General features: G+C 37.1%; 1 protein-coding gene across 11 annotated transcripts in view; it reads right to left on the bottom strand.

The window, feature by feature from the left end:
• The window catches only part of PPHLN1 (periphilin 1), a 187,887-nt gene that overhangs the window by 68,263 nt on the left and 98,488 nt on the right, over positions 1-21,136 (bottom strand). For all 11 annotated transcript variants that reach the window (XM_012744514.2, XM_012745016.3, XM_012744432.3 and 8 more), the window contains one exon: positions 20,430-20,491. In XM_012744514.2, coding sequence (XP_012599968.1) covers positions 20,430-20,491 — 62 coding nt within the window. The remainder of the gene's footprint in view (positions 1-20,429; positions 20,492-21,136) is intronic.

Genomic DNA, 21,136 nt, shown 5'->3' with positions numbered 1-21,136 from the left:
TTATTCAGTCCAAAATGTTAATGCCAAGGTTGACAAACCCTGGTATATACCAACTAAATCCTTACTCTCTTAGTTTGTATCCTTAGTATGTCGATAGTTGCCCATCTCTAAATACCAAACTTTTTAAGAATCACTCCTACTTTTATAATTTAAATTTCTTTACTGAGCAATATCATCAACTCAAAGCACCACGTAAGCCCTACTAGTAAAACCTTATAAAGCCAAATCATCTTTAAAATGTCAAAGCAAATCAAAATTATTAAATGAAACAATGAAGACACAAACCTCTATTTAAAAAACAAAAAGATTTTAATTGATAATTTAAAAAATGTACTTAAAGTTAAAGACTATTAAATTTCACACAGAAGAATGCCAAGGGACAAACCAAAGGCATGGAATTTCAAGTTATTGTAAATTCAGTTTCAGCATATTGATTGGCAATCCTCACTATATAAGTAGGTCATTGTCCTAAAGTTCACCTGAACGCTAGCTTTGTTTTGTTTTGTTTTGTTTTGTTTTTGAGATAAAGCCTCGCTATGTTGCCCAGGCTGGTCTTGAAATCTTGACATAATGTATTAATAGTTGGGATTACAGATGTGAGCCACTGCAGCTACTCTAGCAGATTAATACCCAAAATATATTGCCTCTACAGACACAATTCAGTTCCCTGAGAAAAAGTAGAAAATAATTTAAATTTATTTATGATAAATGAACTTGAATAGGACACCAGTACCAAAATAAAACAAAGAATTCTAACATATTCAACTTTACTCACTAAAACTACAGGGGTCATACCAATGTCACTGGCTGGCCAGAATAACTATAAATGTATTAAACAAACAGGTTTCAGGAACTGCACCAAGTGCTAGGGACCCAATGGTGAACAAAATGCATGCAGTCCCTGCCATCACAGAACTCTCAGGCTAGTAGGAGAGGCTGACATTAAACAAATACACACAAAACATGTGAATGCCATCAAGAACAAATGGGAAAAAACTAACTAGAAGCCTACTTAGTCCAGCCAAGAGACAACAGTAACTCAGACAGTAACTCAGACAGGGCAGGAGCAGGGAAGGGTCACAAATTTTACATGCACAAGAATGCACCTTTTAGATTCAATGGGATGTGGTTTATGTTTACTAACAAAGTATGAAAAGGGATGCCAAGCTGATTCCCAGAATTCTGATATGATTAATGAAATGAGAAAACAAATTTGACAAATGAGTATGCAGGTGGGAGACCCACATTTAGACAGGAGCATGTTAAATGTAAGATGTTCATGTAACATCTAGGCAAGTAACTAGAGATACTAGCCTCATGCTCAGAAGAGAGTTTTGGCTATCAACATCCATTTGTTTGTAGATAGACAGTACTTGAAGTCATAGGTATAGATGAAAACAAAGGATAAAAAGAGCAGAGAGCCTAGAACATAGGGCTAAAAATCTACAACATGAAAAGAGAAACAGGCTATCAGAAAAGAATGCAAGAACAGCCAGAGTAACGAGAAGAAACAAGAGTACGTTATCAGGGAAGCCAAGGAAAAGTATTGCAAGAAAGAATAAAGGTTTCCTATGTTGAAATTAAATGACCTCTTGTTAACTTGTTTAGAGGATAGGGAAGAGTAGGCCCACTTTCAGAGGAAAGATTGCCTGCCTTCTTCCATTGAAAAGAAAGATAAAATGCTGAAATACAGTTTCCTAATCTTGACACCAGATGGCAGTACAACCACAGCAGTTCAGAATATCAGAATGGGCTGGGGTGGCTGGATACTGACACACAGGTCAGATGTTAATAGCTCAGAGTAATCTCTTCTCCCCTTCACATCAATCCCTACTACTGTCCACCAATTTTAGCAAGCACCATAACAGTCATCAATTTTTTAATGTATCCTCTTTGATAAAGTGATAATATTAAATGATAGCCAAGCCATTTTTTCAAATATTTGTGTGTGTCTGTAATATACATTGCATCCACAATATGAAAGGCACCATGAGGAATTTACCCTGACTCTGAAGAAGCTTAGAATCTAATTGAGGAGTCGGAGGTGGGGTAGGGAGTAAATGATCAAGAAGACTATGCTATTAATATAATTCATAAAGAAAATATATATTAGTAGATGGAAAATTGATCCAGGTCTTTAAGGAAAGATGAGATTTAGATCAGTATTGTCTAACAGAAAAACATAACCAAGCCACAAATGTAATAACCAGATTTAAAGTAAAGAGAAACAGGTCAAATTAATTTTAGCAACTTTTTTGCTTACTCTAATATAGCCAAAGTATTATCAACATGTAATCAATATTTTTAAAAATTTAGTGAGATATTTTACATCTTTCTCATCCTAAATACTGAAAATCCAGTGCATATTTTATGCTTATAGAATATATCAGTTTGAACAGGCCATATTTTAAGTGCTCAATAGGTACTTGTGGAGTAGTGGCTTCCATATCAGATAGTCCAGATTTAGTGGAAAAAGCATTTCAAACTTTAAGAAAAAGCAGAGGGCTTAAAGCATTATGTGGGCCGAGGCTCACACCTGTAATCCTAGCATTCTGGGAGGCCAAGGCGGGCAGACTGCTTGAGATCAGGAGTTCGAAACCACCCTGAGCAAGAGCAAGACCTCATCTCTACTATAAATAGAAATTAATTGGCCAACTAATACATATAGAAAAAATTAGCCGGGCATGGTGGCGCATGCCTGTAGTCCCAGCTACTTGGGAAGCTGAGGCAGCAGGACTGCTTGAGCCCAGGAGTTTGAGGTTGGTGTGAGCTAGGCTGACGCCACTGCACTCAACAACGCGAGACTCTGTCTCAAAAAAAAAAAAAAAAAAAAAAAGGCAGCATTATATAAAAAGAACTAAATAGTCAGAACAGTGAGATCTTAAAAGAGAAGTGACTAAAAAGCAAAATCAGAAAATTTTTTAAATGGAAGGATAGTTATTATTATTACTATCAAATACTGCAGAGTTTGGAAGAGATCTATCCATTTAAGACCTAGGAGACATGTGGCCTGTCAGTCCAAGAGTCTAGTAAAATTTTGGAACCTAAAAGATTGTAAGAAATTAAGACATAGCTACTGATGGAGTTAAGCCATTACTTTTCTTCCCAAAAAGGCTGACATAGATAAGATGGGAGGAAACTGAGACAGTATAATATTTTGAGGCAAAGGGCTTATCTGCTCATAACTGAAGGTTTAGGGAAAAGGCTAATTTACTGTAGAAGGAAAAACTGATAATCTAAGACACAAAAATGTTAACGGGGCGGGGCTGGGCGCCATGGCTCACGACTGTAATCCTAGCTCTCTGGGAGCCCGAGGCGGGCGGATTGCTCAAGGTCAGGAGTTCAAAACCAGCCTGAGCAAGAGCGAGACCCCCGTCTCTACTATAAATAGAAAGAAATTAATTGGCCAACTGATATATATATATAAAATTAGCCGGGCATGGTGGCACATGCCTGTAGTCCCAGCTACTCGGAGGCTGAGGCAGAAGGATCGCTCGAGCCCAGGAATTTGAGGTTGCTGTGAGCTAGGCTGACGCCACGGCACTCACTCTAGCCTGGACAACAAAGGGAGACTCTGTCTCAAAAAAAAAAAAAATAAAAAAAGTTAACGGATAAGGAGGAGCCAAAAGTCAACAAGAGAAAATGAGACAAAGGGACTAAGCGGAAGAAAATGGCCTTGAAGGAAAAAAGAGAAGAATATGAAAAGGGTAAGAGAAAATTTCTCATTTTGTCAGGTATAGTCTGAAATGCTGGTTCTTACCGTGCTCATGGCAGAATGACCAGACGCACCAAAGTAAGGCAAGCATGAGGTGAAGTTTATTTAGGGGGAGCAAGATAGGATTATAGAACAAGAGCAAGACACAGGTTTACAAAGTGAGATGCATACACCACAGATGACAAGCGGACCCCTTCTCACAGCAGAAAAGAGAGCTTGGTTATGGTCTGGGTCTTGTTTTACGGTGCCGGGATAGGGACCTCTCTGTGGTTCAAACATCACCATGGAACTACTCTGGATAGTTGGGAACTACCCAACCTGAGTCTTACTGTGCATGTATGTGGGTTCCAGGTCACTTTCCCGACTTTTTCCAGACTTTATGGTACCTAAGCTGCTTGGCCCGTGGGCTAGAGAGTTGTCTACATTCTTTTGCAGTTGGCACGCCAAGTTTTGACTGCCAGATTCATAGGGTATTCCCCTCCTAGCCATGTATAGCAGTTACTCCAGACAGGATTAAGCTGAAGCAAGACCAAGATAGGGGATTGGGGCCCACCCGTGTCCTTCCCAGGTGGGGTAACAGCACCCACTTTTGTCCCTAGAAGAACTGGAATCCCTTGCTATCTACCTAACAAATTCAAGAAATTAAAATGAGCAAGCTCTCATCAGGAAGCCTTCATCTCAGTAATTATAGAAATCATTAATAAAGAGTAAAGGAAGTAACAAAGTGAATAAAGGCTTAAGGCAGACTGAAAAGTTTGGAAATTGAGCCTTTGGGGAAAGTACTAATCAGAGCAGCGCTCCTCAAAATGCAGGAGTATAGACCTGCATCATCATTACCCAGGAAGGTGATAGAAATACAAATTCAAGAGCATCAATCAGAATCTGAGGGTATGACCAAGGATTCTGGATCTGGGGCTTTACCAAGGATTTCCAGGTGATTCTTAGGAACACAAAACTTTAAGAAGGACTGAAGTAGAGAACCTAACATTTAATAGTTATATGTAAGTGAATTGTGGACAAGTCAGAAAGCAGAAATTCAGAGCTCATGATGGAGGCAAAACGACTTATAGTGATGACTATAGGATCTGAGCATGCCTCTGGATAGTTAAAAATAGAGCTGGAAAGCATAAGAAATAATTAAGGTCAAAAGTAACATCAGGCCGGCGTGGTGGCTCACGCCTGTAATTCTAGTACTCTGGGAGGCCAAGGCAGGCGGATTGCTCGAGGTCAGGAGTTCGAAACCAGCCTGAGCAAGAGTGAGACCCCGTCTCTACTATAAATAGAAAGAAATTAATTGGCCAACTAATACATATAGAAAAAATTAGCTGGGCATGATGGCGCATGCCTGTAGTCCCAGTTATTCGGGAGGCTGAGGCAGCAGGATTGCTTGAGCCCAGGAGTTTGAGGTTGCTGTGAGCTAGGCTGACACCATGGCACTCTAGCCAGGGCAACAGAGCGAGACTCTGTCTCAAAAAAAAAAAACAGTAACATCAATCAGGATAGAGAGGAAGATGGGATAAAGACGACTGTGAGCCAAAAATTATAATCATAAGGGAAGGAAGAATGGAGTCCTGGGAATTTATCAGACAATACAAAGACAGGGACAAGGTGGTATAGATGGGGAAGTTAAAGATGACACTGGAACAGCAGCTTGGAGAAAGTAATAAGGAGCAAGAAATATGCCCAGAACTCATCTCAAGATTCAGGGAATTAGGAGACAAGTGAGTTGGGAGAAAAGTGGTTTCATCCCTGGGAAGTCAGGTTCCAGTTATAGCAAAGGAATAAGAATAAAGATAGAAAATTCAAAATTCACTCTATTTTGAATACTGTGAAGAAGGGTTCTAAAAGATACTAGAAGAGTAAGTTCTTGCCCTCATGAAACTTATATTCTAGTAGGGAAGACAACATATTAATAAAACATTTCAGAGTGACAAGTATTATAAATAAAGGGAGATATGAAGGTTATTTTAGATAGGATAGTCAGGGACAGCCTCCTTGAGGAGGTAATATACAACCAAAGATGTGACATAAGGGACAAAACCAAAGAAAGAACGTGATAAAAGGACATTTGAGGCAAAAAGGACACAACTGTAAAGACTTTTACAAAAATAAGATTTGATGTTTCAGATTAGTGTGGCTAGAACAGATTAAGAGGGAAGATGGAAGAGGATGAGATTAGAGAGGCACACATAGGGCAGATAATGTAGCAGGAGTATGGTGGGATGTCACTGGAGTTTGATGGATGTAGTAAAGAGATTTATATTTATAATTGTCACTCAACTGCTCTGTGAAGACATCATATGTTAGTGAAAAGGGTATAATGATGAGTCAGAGGGCTTCCTGGAGTTTACAGAATTACATGGCATCTAAGTTTCAACTATAATACTAGCCTTAAGCTTAATAGATGCATCACCCAGTGGAGGAAGAAAAAGGGCAAGTTAGGGCACGTTAAAGCCCTCTGTGAAAATTAGGCTCCTAAGTACTGAAAGACCTTTCCAAAGTAACTGTTAACAACTATATTGAAGGATGCAATCACACGTGGTAGCACATGCCTATAATTCTAGTTACTCGGCAGGCTGAGGCAGGAGGATTGCTTGAGGCCAGGAGTTTGAGACCAGCCTGGGCAACATAGTAAGTCCGTCTCTAAAAAAAGTAAATTAGCCAGGCAAGGTGGCCAGCACCTATAGTCCCAGCTACTCAGGAGGCTGAGGCAGGAGGATCACTTGAGCCCAGAAATTCGAGGTTGCAGAGAACTATGATCACACCACTGCACTCCATGCCATCCTCCAGGGTGACAGCAAAACCATGTCTTAAAAAAAAAGAGGAAGTGGTAGTAAAGAAACACTGACGACACTGACAATACCAAGTGTTGATAAGGATATGAAGCAACTGGAATTTACATACTTTGCTGATGGGACTATAATTGCCTGGGTAAAGAGTTTGTCATTATCTACTAAAGTTGAAAATATACATAATCTATGGCCAAGCAATTCCACTCCTAGATCTATTCAAAAGAAGTATTTCCAAGTGTATAAATGTGCACCAAAAAAGTTGCCAAAAATAGAAAACAATAAAACAGGTTTTATTTTAAATTCATATAATGGAATATAAGACTGAAATTGAAGGAATTGCTCCTGCATGCAATTTTGAGGAATCTCACAAGGCTAAGCTAAAAAGAAATCAGACGCAACAGAGTATATAACATACAATTCCATTCACAAACAGCCCTTGCTTTGCCCAGTTCTGTTATACAGATTTCAGTCACCACAGTTTAATCAAATATTATAACACTGGCCGGGCACAGTGGCTCATGCCTGTAATCCTAGCATTCTGGGAGGGCGAGGCGGGTGGATGGCTCGAGGTCAGGAGTTCGAAACCAGCCTGAGCAAGAGCGAGACTCCATCTCTACTATAAATAGAAAAAAATTAATTGGCCAACTAATATATATATAGAAAAAATTAGCTGGGCATGGAGGCACATGCCTGTTGTCCCAGCTACTCGGGAGGCTGAGGCAGCAGGATTGCTTGAGCCCAGGAGTTTGAGGTTGCTGTGAGCTAGGCTGATGCCATGGTACTAACTCTAGCCTGAGCAACAAAGCAAGACTCTGTCTCAAAAAAAAATATTATAACACTAATCCCCCTACAAAATGGTTCAAATTTCACTTACCATGAGTATATCAGCCATGAATAAATGCATAAAGTATAAACTTCGCTGCTAGTTCTTCAGTCCACAAATCACTACATGAATAATATGTGTACATCATGATCAATGATCAATCACAACACATCTTTTAAAGTCTACTGGTGACTGGTCTCTATGCATCTGTTATTCAGTTTGAACAGACAGCAAAACATGTGGTTTTTGTTGCCTCCTGTCTCCCAGTGATAAACCCATGTGAAAATTTACAAAACTGAATAATCAAAAAGGAACTGACCAACAATGATGAACATACAACCAAGAAACAAAACATAATGCTAGAAGTGAAATACAAGCTAAACATAAATGGAGTTAAAGAAGAAACATCTGACTCTGGGAATGTGCATGCTGCTGCCTTTCAAGAGACTCCAGATGTGTAGCTAGAGCTGGTTAGAGAAGACAAACTTATTGACATAAATGACAAAAATGATTGTGACAAAAGGGATGAAAAGTCCCAGAGGAAGTGACACCAGCAAAAAATTTCAAATTAAAGGAATCCTTATAGCTATAATATATCATGACAATGAAAACAGAAAGCATAAAATGTTAGAAACTGATCCATACTTAAAATGGAGTATGACAATTCACAGGGCATAAATAAGTTGGTCACTCTGTATTTTAAGATATATGATGAAAAAAAGGCATGTGCTGTTCAGGCTACTTTTAAATTTTTTTTCAAAGAAATAAAGCTTTCTCAGTATTTCTAATGTTTTAAATTACACTGTACTAAATGAATAGTTTCTACTATTTTTTCAATTCCCTATACATTTATAATTGGTAGTAAATGGAATATTTTGACAAAAAAATTTTTAAAAATCACAATAATTTAAATTTTTCCCATTAACTATTAAGGTTTCTTTAGTCATAATCATGATTACCTATGGAGAGGAAGAGGAAATTAACTGAGTAGGGGCATGAGGGAAGCTTCTGGAATGCAAGTATTATAATAATCTATTTCTCAACCTAGATTGTGGTTATACTTAAAATTCAGTGAGTTGTACCTTGATTTGTATACCGTACAAAAACATACAGAGTATGTTTTATACTCTATTTTTAAAAAGGTATTTTTTATATCAATTAGAGTACAAAAAAAATAAAAAAGGTGTTTATTTTCCTTTAGAAATGTGATATATAAATATATAATTATCATTGAACATGAACTGTAAGGAATTTAAGAAAGTGAAGAGAACTTTATACATGAGAAAAGGATTTTCATTTTTTTTTTTTTTTTTTGAGACAGAGTCTCACTTTATTGCCCAGGCTAGAGTTAGTGCCGTGGCATTAGCCTGGCTCACACAACCTCAATCTCCGGGGCTCAGCGATCCTACTGCCTCAGCCTCCCGAGTACCTGGGACTACAGGCATGTGCCACCAGGCCCGGCTAATTTTTTGTATATATATTTTTAGTTGGTCAATTAATTTATTTCTATTTTTGGTAAAGACAGGGTCTCGCTCAGGCTGGTTTCGAACTCCTGACCTTGAGCAATCCGCCCGCCTCGGCTTCCCAAAGTGCTAGGATTACAGGCGTGAGCCACCACGCCCGGCCCAGGATTTTCATTTTTAATATTTATTTTGAAGAAAAGCAAATTAGACAATGAACTATTGTCTGAAAATCATAGCACAGCACTTCTTGCCAGACTCAAGAGAAGTCAGCCTTGTCAACGTCAGCTACTGACACAAAGTCAGGCCATCTTCCCAGAGGATCACTAAAAAAAATCACTGCAGCATGATTAGACTCCTTCATCTTAGGATATTTTCTCGGCAAAGGCAAATATTCCAATATTTGGAATCATCCAAGAAATCATCCAACTTATATTTTGCTGTTTTTATTTTTTCCTTACTCAGAAAAATGCTATACCTTAACACAGCATTCTTTTTTTTCTTCTGAGACAGAGTCTTGCTTTCTTGCCCAGGCTAGAGTGAGTGCCATGGCGTCAGCCTAGCTCATAGCAACCTCAAACTCCTGGGCTCAAGCAATCCTGCTGCCTCAGCCTCCTGAATAGCTGGGACAACAGGCATGTGCCACCATGCCCAGCTAATTTTTTCTATATATATATTAGTTGGCCAATTAATTTCTTTCTATTTATAGTAGAGATGGAGTCTCGCTCTTGCTCAGGCTGGTTTCGAACTCCTGACCTTGAGCAATCCACTACCCTAGGCCTCCCAGAGTGCTAGGATTACAGGCGTGAACCACCGCACCCGACCAACACAGCAATTCTTAACCTTTAGCATCATTTCCAAATTGAACATACTATGCTTTTCTGTACCCAATCTGCAGGAAAAGTCAATGAATAAAAATATAAAAGATATTTTTAAAACAATCCTTTATAGTAAAAGATAAGTTTTAAAGATTGTCCTTCTCCCATAGTTTTCTTAAATCTTTGGTGCCCACTACTCCATCTATACAACTAAATGTATCAAATGACTAATGAATAAGTAAATACAAAATAATTATTAATAGAAAAATGTAAAGTCTTCCATTGCCAATGGGTAAACTGCTTGTATTTCTGTGTACTCACCCACGATTCTAATTATATACTACATATTTAATAGACATTTTTCTACTAGTAAAACCTTTGACATTTTATTTTTAAATATTTGCATTTCATAGAGTTCAAGTCACAGATACCATTACTTCAAGGTTCACCTCAATATTTACTACTTCAACAAAACACTACTATTACATTCAAGAAATATTTCTACTTCCAAAACAGGGAACTAAATAATTCTAATCCTCCTGCTGAAAAAATCTAGAAAAACTGGACAAAAAAATGTTTTTAGCAATATATTCAAAGTCATCAGCAAGCTAAGAGTTTACTTAGCTTTATATGAGACTTTAATTAAGAATGCAGGAAAGAACTATGGAACCAATATGCAGAAGTAGGAAGCCCAGAGAGCTGGGCCTGTCTTTTTGGCTTTTCCCTTTCTATTTTTTATTTATTTATTTTTATTTTTTTATATTTCTTAACTTATTTTAATTTTCTTTCTTTTTTTTCTTTTTTCAGCCGTCAGATCTAATGCTCTTTGAATGGCTTTTCCCTTTCTATATGTGCCAATTTCAGAAGCAGCAGCTGAGAATAGGAAAAGCTGAGAAATGATTTTGATGACTTCATAGGATTAGGATATAAAAATAGAGTACAGATCTTGCCAAGGAAGGAGGGTTAAAACCCAAAAAAGCTATACGATAAGAGCAGGGTGAACCAGAGGTAGATTAGCCTGGCTTCACAAGATCAATCCCACATGATCAATCAATCCATGGGATTGCTAATGATCCTAACCCTCTGTTTAAATACTCAGAGGTTTCTGTTTTCCTGACCATTAAGACTTTTTAAAATTATTTCAGTTTTAAAACTTTACATTTAACAAAAAAACTATGTACTTAAAATCATAAGTGAAATAAATTTAAGCTAAATATTTTTAAATACATAACTGTTTCCTTGAAAAACTAAACAAATTAAAACAAAGCCACATATAAACTGCTGAGTACTTAAAATGAAAAACATGAAACCTCTATAGATATTTGCCAAAAAATTTAAAAGGAAAAAATTGATAGACAACATCACTTTATTCACACTACTTTTTTCAAAAAGTGTTAGTTCCCATACTCATAACTGTAAAATTCAATGAATGTCAACAAGTATAATCTTATTTGTCCAAGTATCATCTTGATTTTAAGAAAGAATCCTTTTTTGTTTGTTTTAACCATGACCCTGAAGCATGCTAAACAGAGCAAAAGTACGCTGGCGACTTCGGCACATTTTTCATGCTATTCCATAAATCACCAGGTAAAAACTTTCCACTGCAAGTAAGACAAAGTTCCACTTACCATGCAAAGAGAATTTATATCAAAAGCCTTCAATCTACAGGTTTCTAGCTATGTTGAAAAGGATATCAACATATATAATACATTCAGTACAATGAATTATAAGGCAAATTTAAAAGAGCCTTTGAAGAAATATAAATAACAATACAATAAGCCAAAGCCATAAATGGTTATTGATGAAGCCTGAAAAACACACATACTGACTAAACTGATGCTTTTTATTATCATAATATACACAGCTTCAGAGTAAGGACAGTGTCTTTGGCTATATCACAAACATTTCAGCTATAATGCCTGGCATGTAAACAACAACCCCTTACACCAGTCAAACCAGATAAGCTGTGATAGAACCCTCAGTTTCAGCAGATGTTCACTGGCTAAGAATAAAATTCAATAAAAAGGAAACAAGGGAAGGGGAAAATGGGGAGAAAGCATTTTACTATTTTTTTTTCCTCTGTCTTTTCTTTTGCATTTTACTATTTATTCAGGACCTAACTTTTCTTTCCTTCACACATCTAAACATGCAAAATATTCCACACGAAATATTGGCTACTTTTATTCTTGTCAACAGGAGCTTCAAAAAGGAATTAAGAGTTTAAGAATCATTTTGAGAAAGCAGCTTGATAACTAGAGTAAGGCAACCTTAAGAATAAGTAAAGTATAATCTCCCAATATCTATAAATGTGGAACCAAAAACCAGGGGAACTACGACTTAAGCTAAGGGATTTTCCACATATCTTTATTCTATCTTCACCAAAAACCAAACAACTGTCTTGCAGCTTGAGTTGAGACTAGAAGTTTAATAACCAAGTCCAGAGCTATTTCCACAAAATCATCTATATGGTTTAAAAGTATTCTAGTTACATACTAAAAGCTTCCCCAAAGAGAATATGTTAAGAGTAGAAATTTTTATCTGTGTTACTCAGTTCAATCTCTAACACCTGAAACAGTACCTGCTCTTGAAAAACATATGCCTAAATTGCTATAACAACAATACCAAAAAATGTAATGACTTAAACACAAAAAAATTATCTAACATCCTCAAAAAATTCTAGGCCAGGCCAGGTGCGGTGGCTTATGCCTGTAATCCTAGCACTCTGGGAGGCCAAGGCAAAAGGATCATTTGAACTCAGGAGTTTAAGACCAGCCTGAGCAAAGAGGGAGACCCAGTCCCTACTAAAAAAAATAGAAAGAAATTAGCCGGACAACTAAAAATATACAGACATAAAAAATTAGCCAGGCATGGTGGCGCATGCCTGTAGTCCCAGCTACTTGGGAGGCCAAGGCAGGAGGATCACTTGAGCCCAGGAGTTTGAGGTTGCTGTGAGCTAGGCTGATGCCACCACACTCTAGCCCAGGCAACAGAGTGAAACTCTGTCTCAAAAAAAAAAAAGAAAAAAGTGTAGGCCAGGTATTCCAGGAAGGTGAGAGATGCTGCTTCATGCAATCATCCATGGACCTAGGCTGATTACTGCTCTGCTACTTCAACATGTGGCTTCCAAGGTCACGTTTGATATCATTCTTTTCTGAGGCCTACCCTGCAACACAGAAAGGGGTAAATGTGCCTGGAACAACGCATGTGAAAGCAGAACTCCTACTCATGTTCCACTGGAGATAAACTGGTCATGTGACCACACCTATATGCAAGGAAGGCTAGGAAATGTAGTTTATGTGCCTAACAAGTATGGAGAGTAGGCAGCAGTCTTTGTAAGCAGGAAGTATTTCATTTCAATGAAAAATTTAGAATTCCCAAATGAAGGTGTCCAATAGGCAAGTGGATATACAGATCAAGAGTTTAAAGAAGCCAAAGCCAAAGACACAGATTTTTAGTCATTAGCAGACAGTATAGGTCAGTGTTTCCCAAGCTTCATTCTCCAGACCCTCTGCATGACGATCATCCAGGGAACTTATTAAAATTACAGATTCCAAGACTCCACTTACTGAATCAGAATCTCTTGAGAAAAAGTCCCCAAATCTTCATTATTTTGTTGTTTTTTCTTATTAAAATCTTCATTTGTGACAAGCTTCTAAGTGATTCTTATGGACACAAGTTTTAGAAACATAAGCAAAGGGAATAGTTGCTGCCATGGATATAAAGTTATCATAAATGAGAGAAGTGGCCAAGAAAAGTCATTATTAACATGATCCTTGGTTTCTAGACTTTTGTCACTTCATACTATTTACTAGACCAGTGTTTCTCAAGTCTAGCTTCACATCAGATTCAAATGATGCATTTTTAAAAAATACAGATACCCAGGCTCTACCCAAGACCAACTGAATCAGATCCCCAAAGTATGAGGTCCACACATAAGCTTTAAAAAAAAAAAAGAAGACCTTCCACATAATTCAGAGTATAGCCAGGGTTGAGAACCACCATATTAAATAAGCTGCTGTTATAATACAGGCTCTTTATTCCAGAATTCCAGATTTTTACTCTATACCAAATTGCAAACTCTGCTTTTAATTGGTTATGAACACTGAAAAACCAAGAGATTTCACATTTTAAAAATCTGGATTTCTGGCCGGGCGCTGTGGCTCACACCTGTAATCATAGCTCTTGGGAGGCCGAGGCGGGCGGATTGCTCAAGGTCAGGAGTTCAAAACCAGCCTGAGCAAGAGCGAGACCCCGTCTCTACTATAAATAGAAAGAAATTAATTGGCCAACTGATATATATATAAAAAATTAGCCGGGCATAGTGGCGCATGCCTGTAGTCCCAGCTACTCGGGAGGCTGAGGCAGAAGGATCACTGGAGCCCAGGAGTTTGAGGTTGCTGTGAGCTAGGCTGACGCCACGGCACTCACTCTAGCCTGGACAACAAAGCGAGACTCTGTCTCAAAAAAAAAAAAAAAAAAAATCTGGATTTCTGACTTCTTATAAAGCAGGCCATGACAGCCTTACATACCCAAATAGCAAAGGCTGTGGTGCCGAGTAGCAGCTGCTCCAATCTGGCATTTGTTTATGTTCTCTGCCTGGCTACTGTAGGTATACAAGTTATCTACAGTGATAGGAAAATTAATACTACAGATAAACATGGTAACTATTTACCTATAAATATTATAAGTACTTTATGTGTAATACTTGTATTTGTATATACTCATGTAATACAATACAGTAATTTTAATTGATCTTGTAAAAACTTTTACATCCTTCAGCTTCTTCATAAACCAAACCCACCAACTTCTTCCTTTAAGCGAAACCTGACATTGGAATACAAATACTACCTTCCCTCAAGCTCTTGAGCATTAAGTGCACATTGATGACCCCACTTCAAGGTCCAGAGGAATGTGAGGCATAAGATTATTTTCTAAAAACTAGGTAAAGGGAGAAAAGGCTCAATATGCTCCTTATTAAAGTTCACGCCATTCTACAGTACACATTACCCATATTACCAACCCCCTGGAAACTCATGTTCCCTAAAAACATTAACACAATGACACAGTCCATACTATTACCACACATTCTACCCCAAATCCTACCCACATCATGAGTGACTGTCAAAATTCACGTGGATAATCTGTGTAGCACTGTAGGTTTAAAATTCCTTGAGCACGTTCTATCTTTTCCCAACACCTCAGCCACACACTTAAATCCTAAACCTTGCCATTCATTACCCAGAGGTTATCTTTAGCCAAATTTTGATTCCAATATCACATTCTAATCACAGTCTTACACTTCAGTTTTCTCACTCCTACAATAACTCTGCCTCTACTCACAGATGGCTTTTAGTCTCCTATATTTTCTAGCAATCCTTTAATCCCATCCTGCCCTCACTAAGTGCCCTTTCAACCAAAATTACAGTATTCGAACCACTCTATAAATATCAACAACTTTCTACCCTTGCAATTCTGATACATTATCTGAGTCAACCCAAAGCCTGAATTCATTCCAAAATCTTCACTGATAGAATTGGATTGCTATTTCCTAGAGAAATTACCCAAGACTACAGATTGGTCCCACTACAGCTTCATGATCTCTATCTTTCCCAGCACCTTCAATTCCACTTCAGTAATATTTGTACTTATCACTGATGAGCTCAATCTCCCATTTACCTTGGCAACTATTTGTTATCTTGATTATTCTCCCAAAGTCCTCTAACCTAGCACCAAACCCTTCACTGTTAATGATTGACGTCATCACATCAAATTCACATCAGATTCAAATGATACATTTTTTTTAAAATATGGATACGCAGGCTCTACCCAAGACCAATTGAATTGGATCTCCAAGTGTGAGGTCCACGCATTAGCTTTAAAAAAAATAAAAAGCCTTCTACATATTTCAGAGTACAGCCAGGGTTGAAAACCTCCATATTAGACAAACTGCTATTATATTATAGGCTCTTCATTCCAGAGTCCCAGATTTTTACCCTATACCAGATTACAAACTCTGCTTTTAATAAGTTATGAACACTGAAAAACAAAGTGAAAAAGGTAACAGTCATCAGGCATAAACTGCCTCAACTGCCAGCCCAGATCCCTTATCCCCCAAATTGATTTTCATCTGCACTCATCCCTAATTGCATCTTTCTCTTCTTGGTATATGATTTCTCCCTGTTAAAAGTTAACCCTCCAATCTGGTCTTCATCCTGGTTCTACTTTGATCTTGCTTCATCACTTATCTCTTTTCTGCCTTGTATTTTCAACCTCTCTCTTTCCCTTCCACCTATATGCTCAAGTCACTGATTATCTAAAAAAAAGTGAACAAAAAGAATTCCCTTTAGCTAGCATCCTTCTCCAGCTAGCAAGATTCTCCAATTTCCTTCTCAAATATTTTTTAACAAGTTATCCACCCATGTTGAATCCACCCCGGTCATCTTACACAACCAAACCCAAGATATATTTTAATCTTTTTATTACTAGAATATTCAGTGGCATTAGACACTGGTGACCCTTAATACTGTTAAAAAAGTTTTCTAGCACTTCCATAAAAGTGTTGCCCAGGGTTCTGAATTTAGTTCATTGCTCTTGTCTAACTATATCTTTTCCTTGGATAATCTTACTTTTGAAAACAGATCCTCTCTTGAAACCATTCCTCCTATATCGCCAATCTTAGATGATATTATTATATACACAGTAAACAAAACCAAAAATACAGATTATTTCTCTCTTCCTTCGTTCCACATCCAACCACCACATCCTGCTAATGTTTTACTTCCTAAGCATTTATCAAATTTAACCTTTTTTCTCCATACCAACTCCCCTTCTCCAATTCAGATATTCATAATTTCTTGCTCTATCTCCAGTATCATCTATTATTATTATTATTATTATTATTATTGTTTGTAGAGACAAGCTCTCATTATGTTGCCCAGGGCGGTTTCAAACTCCTGGCCTCAAGCAACCCTCCTACCTCCACCTCCCAAGGTGCTGGAATTACAGGCGTGAGCCACCCACGCCCGGCCTCCAGTGCCATCTTTAAAAGTCATCCTCTATACTGAAGACAAAATAAACTACACTATGATTGGGTTATCTTAACCCCCCTCTCCCTACCAGGTCAATATTTCTCAATAGCTCCCATTGCTAATGAAATAAAACCCAGACTTCTTAGTTATAACTTAACCCACAATTTCCTGGCTCATACATCATCTGTTAATAACTCTATAAATTATGCTTTATACAGCTGTGCTTATGCTCTTCTCTATGCAGGAACATGCTCCCCGTTACTCTACTCTTCTGGTTAACTCTTACTTTTTCCTTCAAGTTCTGTTCATATTATCAGCTCCTACAACAAACTTTTTCTAGAACCCTAGCACAGGATAAGGACTTCTTTGTCTTCCTATAGCACTTTATAGAACTTTAGCATGTATCCTATTATGTTATATACCTGTGCATTTATTTTACTAACTAGATGGTAAACTAGTGATATAAGCACAGTGCCCTACACACTCAATAAACATTTGTACCACTGAACCAAAGATGACATTTTATAGCATTATTCTCTGTCAAATAGTATACTGCCTAAGAAAATAAAAATTGCTTTAATAAAATTAAAAATAGAATCTCTACTTTAAAAAATTGAGTATGAAAATACTGAACTACTTACTCAAAAATTTCCATATATCAATATAGAAAAGTACCCCGGGCATTTAAAAATAAAATATACTGGCCACTTGCTGACACTCTTTTTCCATATTTTTAAATATTATATAACACTTTTACATCATTCCATCCTGAGGTTTATTTTAAGAACTCAAACTACAGGGGGAAAGAAATGACTGTTAAAAACAACCTCATTCTGTCTATATCAATAATCCTTGGTAAAATATGACATGTTCCTTTAATACAAAATGAAATAAGTCCTAATATATTCTGAATTTCATCTATAAGTATGTTTTGAACAAATAGATATAATCATTGTATAAGTTCAGAACCAAGATGAGCAGGTGACGACACTTGAAATGTAGATCAATTTATCAGGCATGTAATTATATTAAATATGAACATGGTAACTTTCAGAGCAGAGGGGACAGAAAACTTGTTATATTTTCTTTTCTTCTATTAGCTATTATTTAATCCACTTGCTTCCAATGATTCCACACTCCCATTAGTAAAACATATTTAAATATGAGCCACTAATACATATATACCAGATTTACAAAGTATATAATGTTCTATTTAATACAATATGAGACACATAAAACAAAGTAAAAAATGGCCAAGTGCGGTGGCTCAGACCTATAACCCCTAGCATTTTGGGAGGCCAAAGTGAGAGGATCGTTTGAGGCCAGGAGTTCAAGACCAGCCGAGAGAGAGACTGAGACAGACGGGGTGGGGGTGGGAGGAGTGACAAAATTAGCTAAATTATAAACATGAAATTCCAATGCCAGTGGTGGCAAGCTGCAAAATAAAGATGCTGGAAAGACCAAGAAGGAAGACCCACGGGGTCAGAAGAATAGCTATATTCAGGGGTATGAAAAAATATACTGATGATACTGGTGTCAGATCTGGGATTCTATTGATTCTATTAATACATTGCTACAATTTTATAATTTTGGATATATGGCATCTTGAGTCTTCACATCTTTTTCAAGATTACTTTTGTCATTTAGCCCTTTACTCTTTCATTTTAATTTTAGAATCAGCTTGTCAACTTCCATGCAAAAAAAAAAAAATCATGCATTTTTTAGTATACTAAACCATATTGGATTTACACCTTAATTTGAAGAGAACCGACATCTTTATGATACTGACTCTTCCTGGCCAAAGATATTCTATGTTGTTCTTTTTATTCAGATCTTCTTTTACATCCTTTAGAAATGATGTGTAATTTCCTTATATAGGTCTCACACACTTGTGATAGATTTATTCCTATTATTCATTATGGTTTTTTGCTATAGTATATTTAAATAAAATTTTCCAATTTATGGTGACAGTTGATTTTACTACATTGAACCTTGCTATTTCCTAATAGTTCTAACAGTGTGTAGACTTTCTTAGATTTTCTCCATAGATAATTACTTCATTTTAAATAGTTTTGTTTTTTCATTCAAACCCTACATCTTTATTTTTCTTGTCTTACTGTGGGGGCTGAGATCTCCATTACCATCCTGTGCAGAAGCAGTGACAGCAGGTGCCATTGCTTACTTCTGATTTTAAAGCAAATAATTCAGACAGTAAATGTCCATTTCTCAGGTCAAAGAAATTCTCTTCCATTCCCAGGTGGCTATCAGTTTTTATAACTACTTATTATTGAATTTTATCAAAGCTGTTTTTTCAACAGCTATTCTCTCTATTGCTTCTTTTGGGAGAGAGAGTCTGCTATGGGTTCTGAATGTCCCTGCATATATTTACTATATATGCCAAATTGCAAGACCTTACTATCCACCAATAAATACTGAACAGCATCAGTAGCTGATTATAAAGACAAATGAGTCAAGGTGACCAGAGTGTAGCTACTGTATGGCTTCTCCCTCCCAGGGAAAGGACTGGCTTGCTTCCTGCTTGCTACAAAAGGTACTGACTCTAAACTCAGGGTTCCTCAGCTAACAGTGCATCCTATTTTGTACATGGCCACCATCCCTGCCTATCACATCGCCCTGTGGGATTTGAAGACAGGCCTGCACTACAATGCTGATGCCCCTGCTGACTGCCATGCTGTGAATAAACTGCCTTGCTCTGACCCACTGAATCTTCTTGTCTACTTTTGGTATCTATGGAGTTGTGGCAGTTGAATCCTTGACACTTTCTATGAGATTGGAATTCAATTTCCTGACAGTTCATAAGAGATCTTTAAAAGGTTCCTTTTGGAAAGGCGCGGTGGCTCACGCCTGTAATCCTAGCACTCTGGGAGGCTAAGGCGGGCAGATTGCTTGAGGTCAGGAGTTCAAAACCAGCCTGAGCAAGAGCGAGACCCCGTCTCTACTAGAAATAGAAAGAAATTAATTGGCCAACTAATATATATAGGAAAAAAAATTAGCCAGCCATGGTGGTGCATGCCTGTAGTCCCAGCTACTCGGGAGGCTGAGGCAGCAGGATTGCTTGAGCCCAGGAGTTTGAGGTTGCTGTGAGCTAGGCTGACGGCACAGCACTCACTCTAGCCTGGGCAACAAAACAAGACTCTGTCTCAAAAAAAAAAAGGTTCCTTTTACAACTGCCAACACTACCACTATGATATCAAATGAACAAAACGAATAAAATTGAACAATCAGCCTCCTTAAATGTGTTCATCACTCCCCTCCAACCCTTCCCTACTGCAACTATATTCTACCAGATGCTTTCTATAATTGACCAAAACTAACAATGATTGACGACCTTCCAAAATGTGTTTTACCAACAGAACTTTATTAATCAAAATAAAGCAACTAAGAGAATGACTTATGATAGCAGACAGTAACAATTCAAATATTTTCAGGAGAGTATTTCTGAAAATATTTCTAATTAAGCAAACTGATCTAATTTATAATTAAACAAACCTCATCATCCATACCATATATTATGGATAACTTAATAATTAACTTATATCAATAATTCAAATATTATGAAATCTATATTCTTATTACAAAATGCCAATAAAAAACACTAGTTGTCAGTGCTGTTCTATTACACAGTCACAGAAAGAATATAATGCTTGTTGCTTTCAAAATTTTAAATCGTAATAAAATATTTTGTCTATGTGCCTTGAGGTTAGATTTCAACAGCAGACACTTCAGTGAGTCAAGTATCAAAGTACTTATGTCATTATTTTGATCTTTTTACCTGTATTCAGGCTGCCGGCTTGCAGAATGATCATCTCTTGCCCATCTATAACCAGATTCATCCTGTAACATAAAAAAGCTACTTAAGTATTTGTTTACATATTTTGGGCAAATAGGATTTATCTAACAATAATACTGGAAGCTAGTATGCTACGAGGGCAAAAATACTTTTCTAAATTCCCCTAAGCTTCAAAGGCATAAAGAGGTAAAAAGATAACAGCAAGTCATCCATTTCAACAACTAAAATAATAGACTGGGAACCTATGGTACCATTTATTGTTACTAAAATGCTTGAATTATTTCTTTGGCAGACTCAAACTGCCTAATTGCCAAAGATACATATACTAACATCACAACAGTTAAGGGCTATTTGAAGATAAAGGCTAAATTTAATCAAGCATACATTTCTCAACCTTTCATTTTACTTTTCTTTCTGTCAAGTTTTCTCATCAATTTTCAGATTCAAGCCCAATGAAAAACTTGCCACTTTTCCATTTTTCTTGCTCAGGTTTTCTTTCCTCACCTTATCTCCCATTGAAAACCAAAACTGGAAACAATGTAATAAACTGTAACTTAGTGATAAGCTGTATTACAATACTAATATAAAGTTAGCAAATTTAGAGCACTAAATTTAAAATTAATTAAAGAAGCATATTTTATCATCCAAGACAGACATATTTGCATAAAGGAACCACATAGCAATCCACA

This window comes from Microcebus murinus, chromosome 10, assembly GCF_040939455.1.
Source record: "Microcebus murinus isolate Inina chromosome 10, M.murinus_Inina_mat1.0, whole genome shotgun sequence".
Lineage (NCBI taxonomy): Eukaryota > Metazoa > Chordata > Mammalia > Primates > Cheirogaleidae > Microcebus > Microcebus murinus.
Note: the sequence above shows the minus strand (reverse complement) of the source record. Positions and strands in the feature narration are given on the sequence as shown.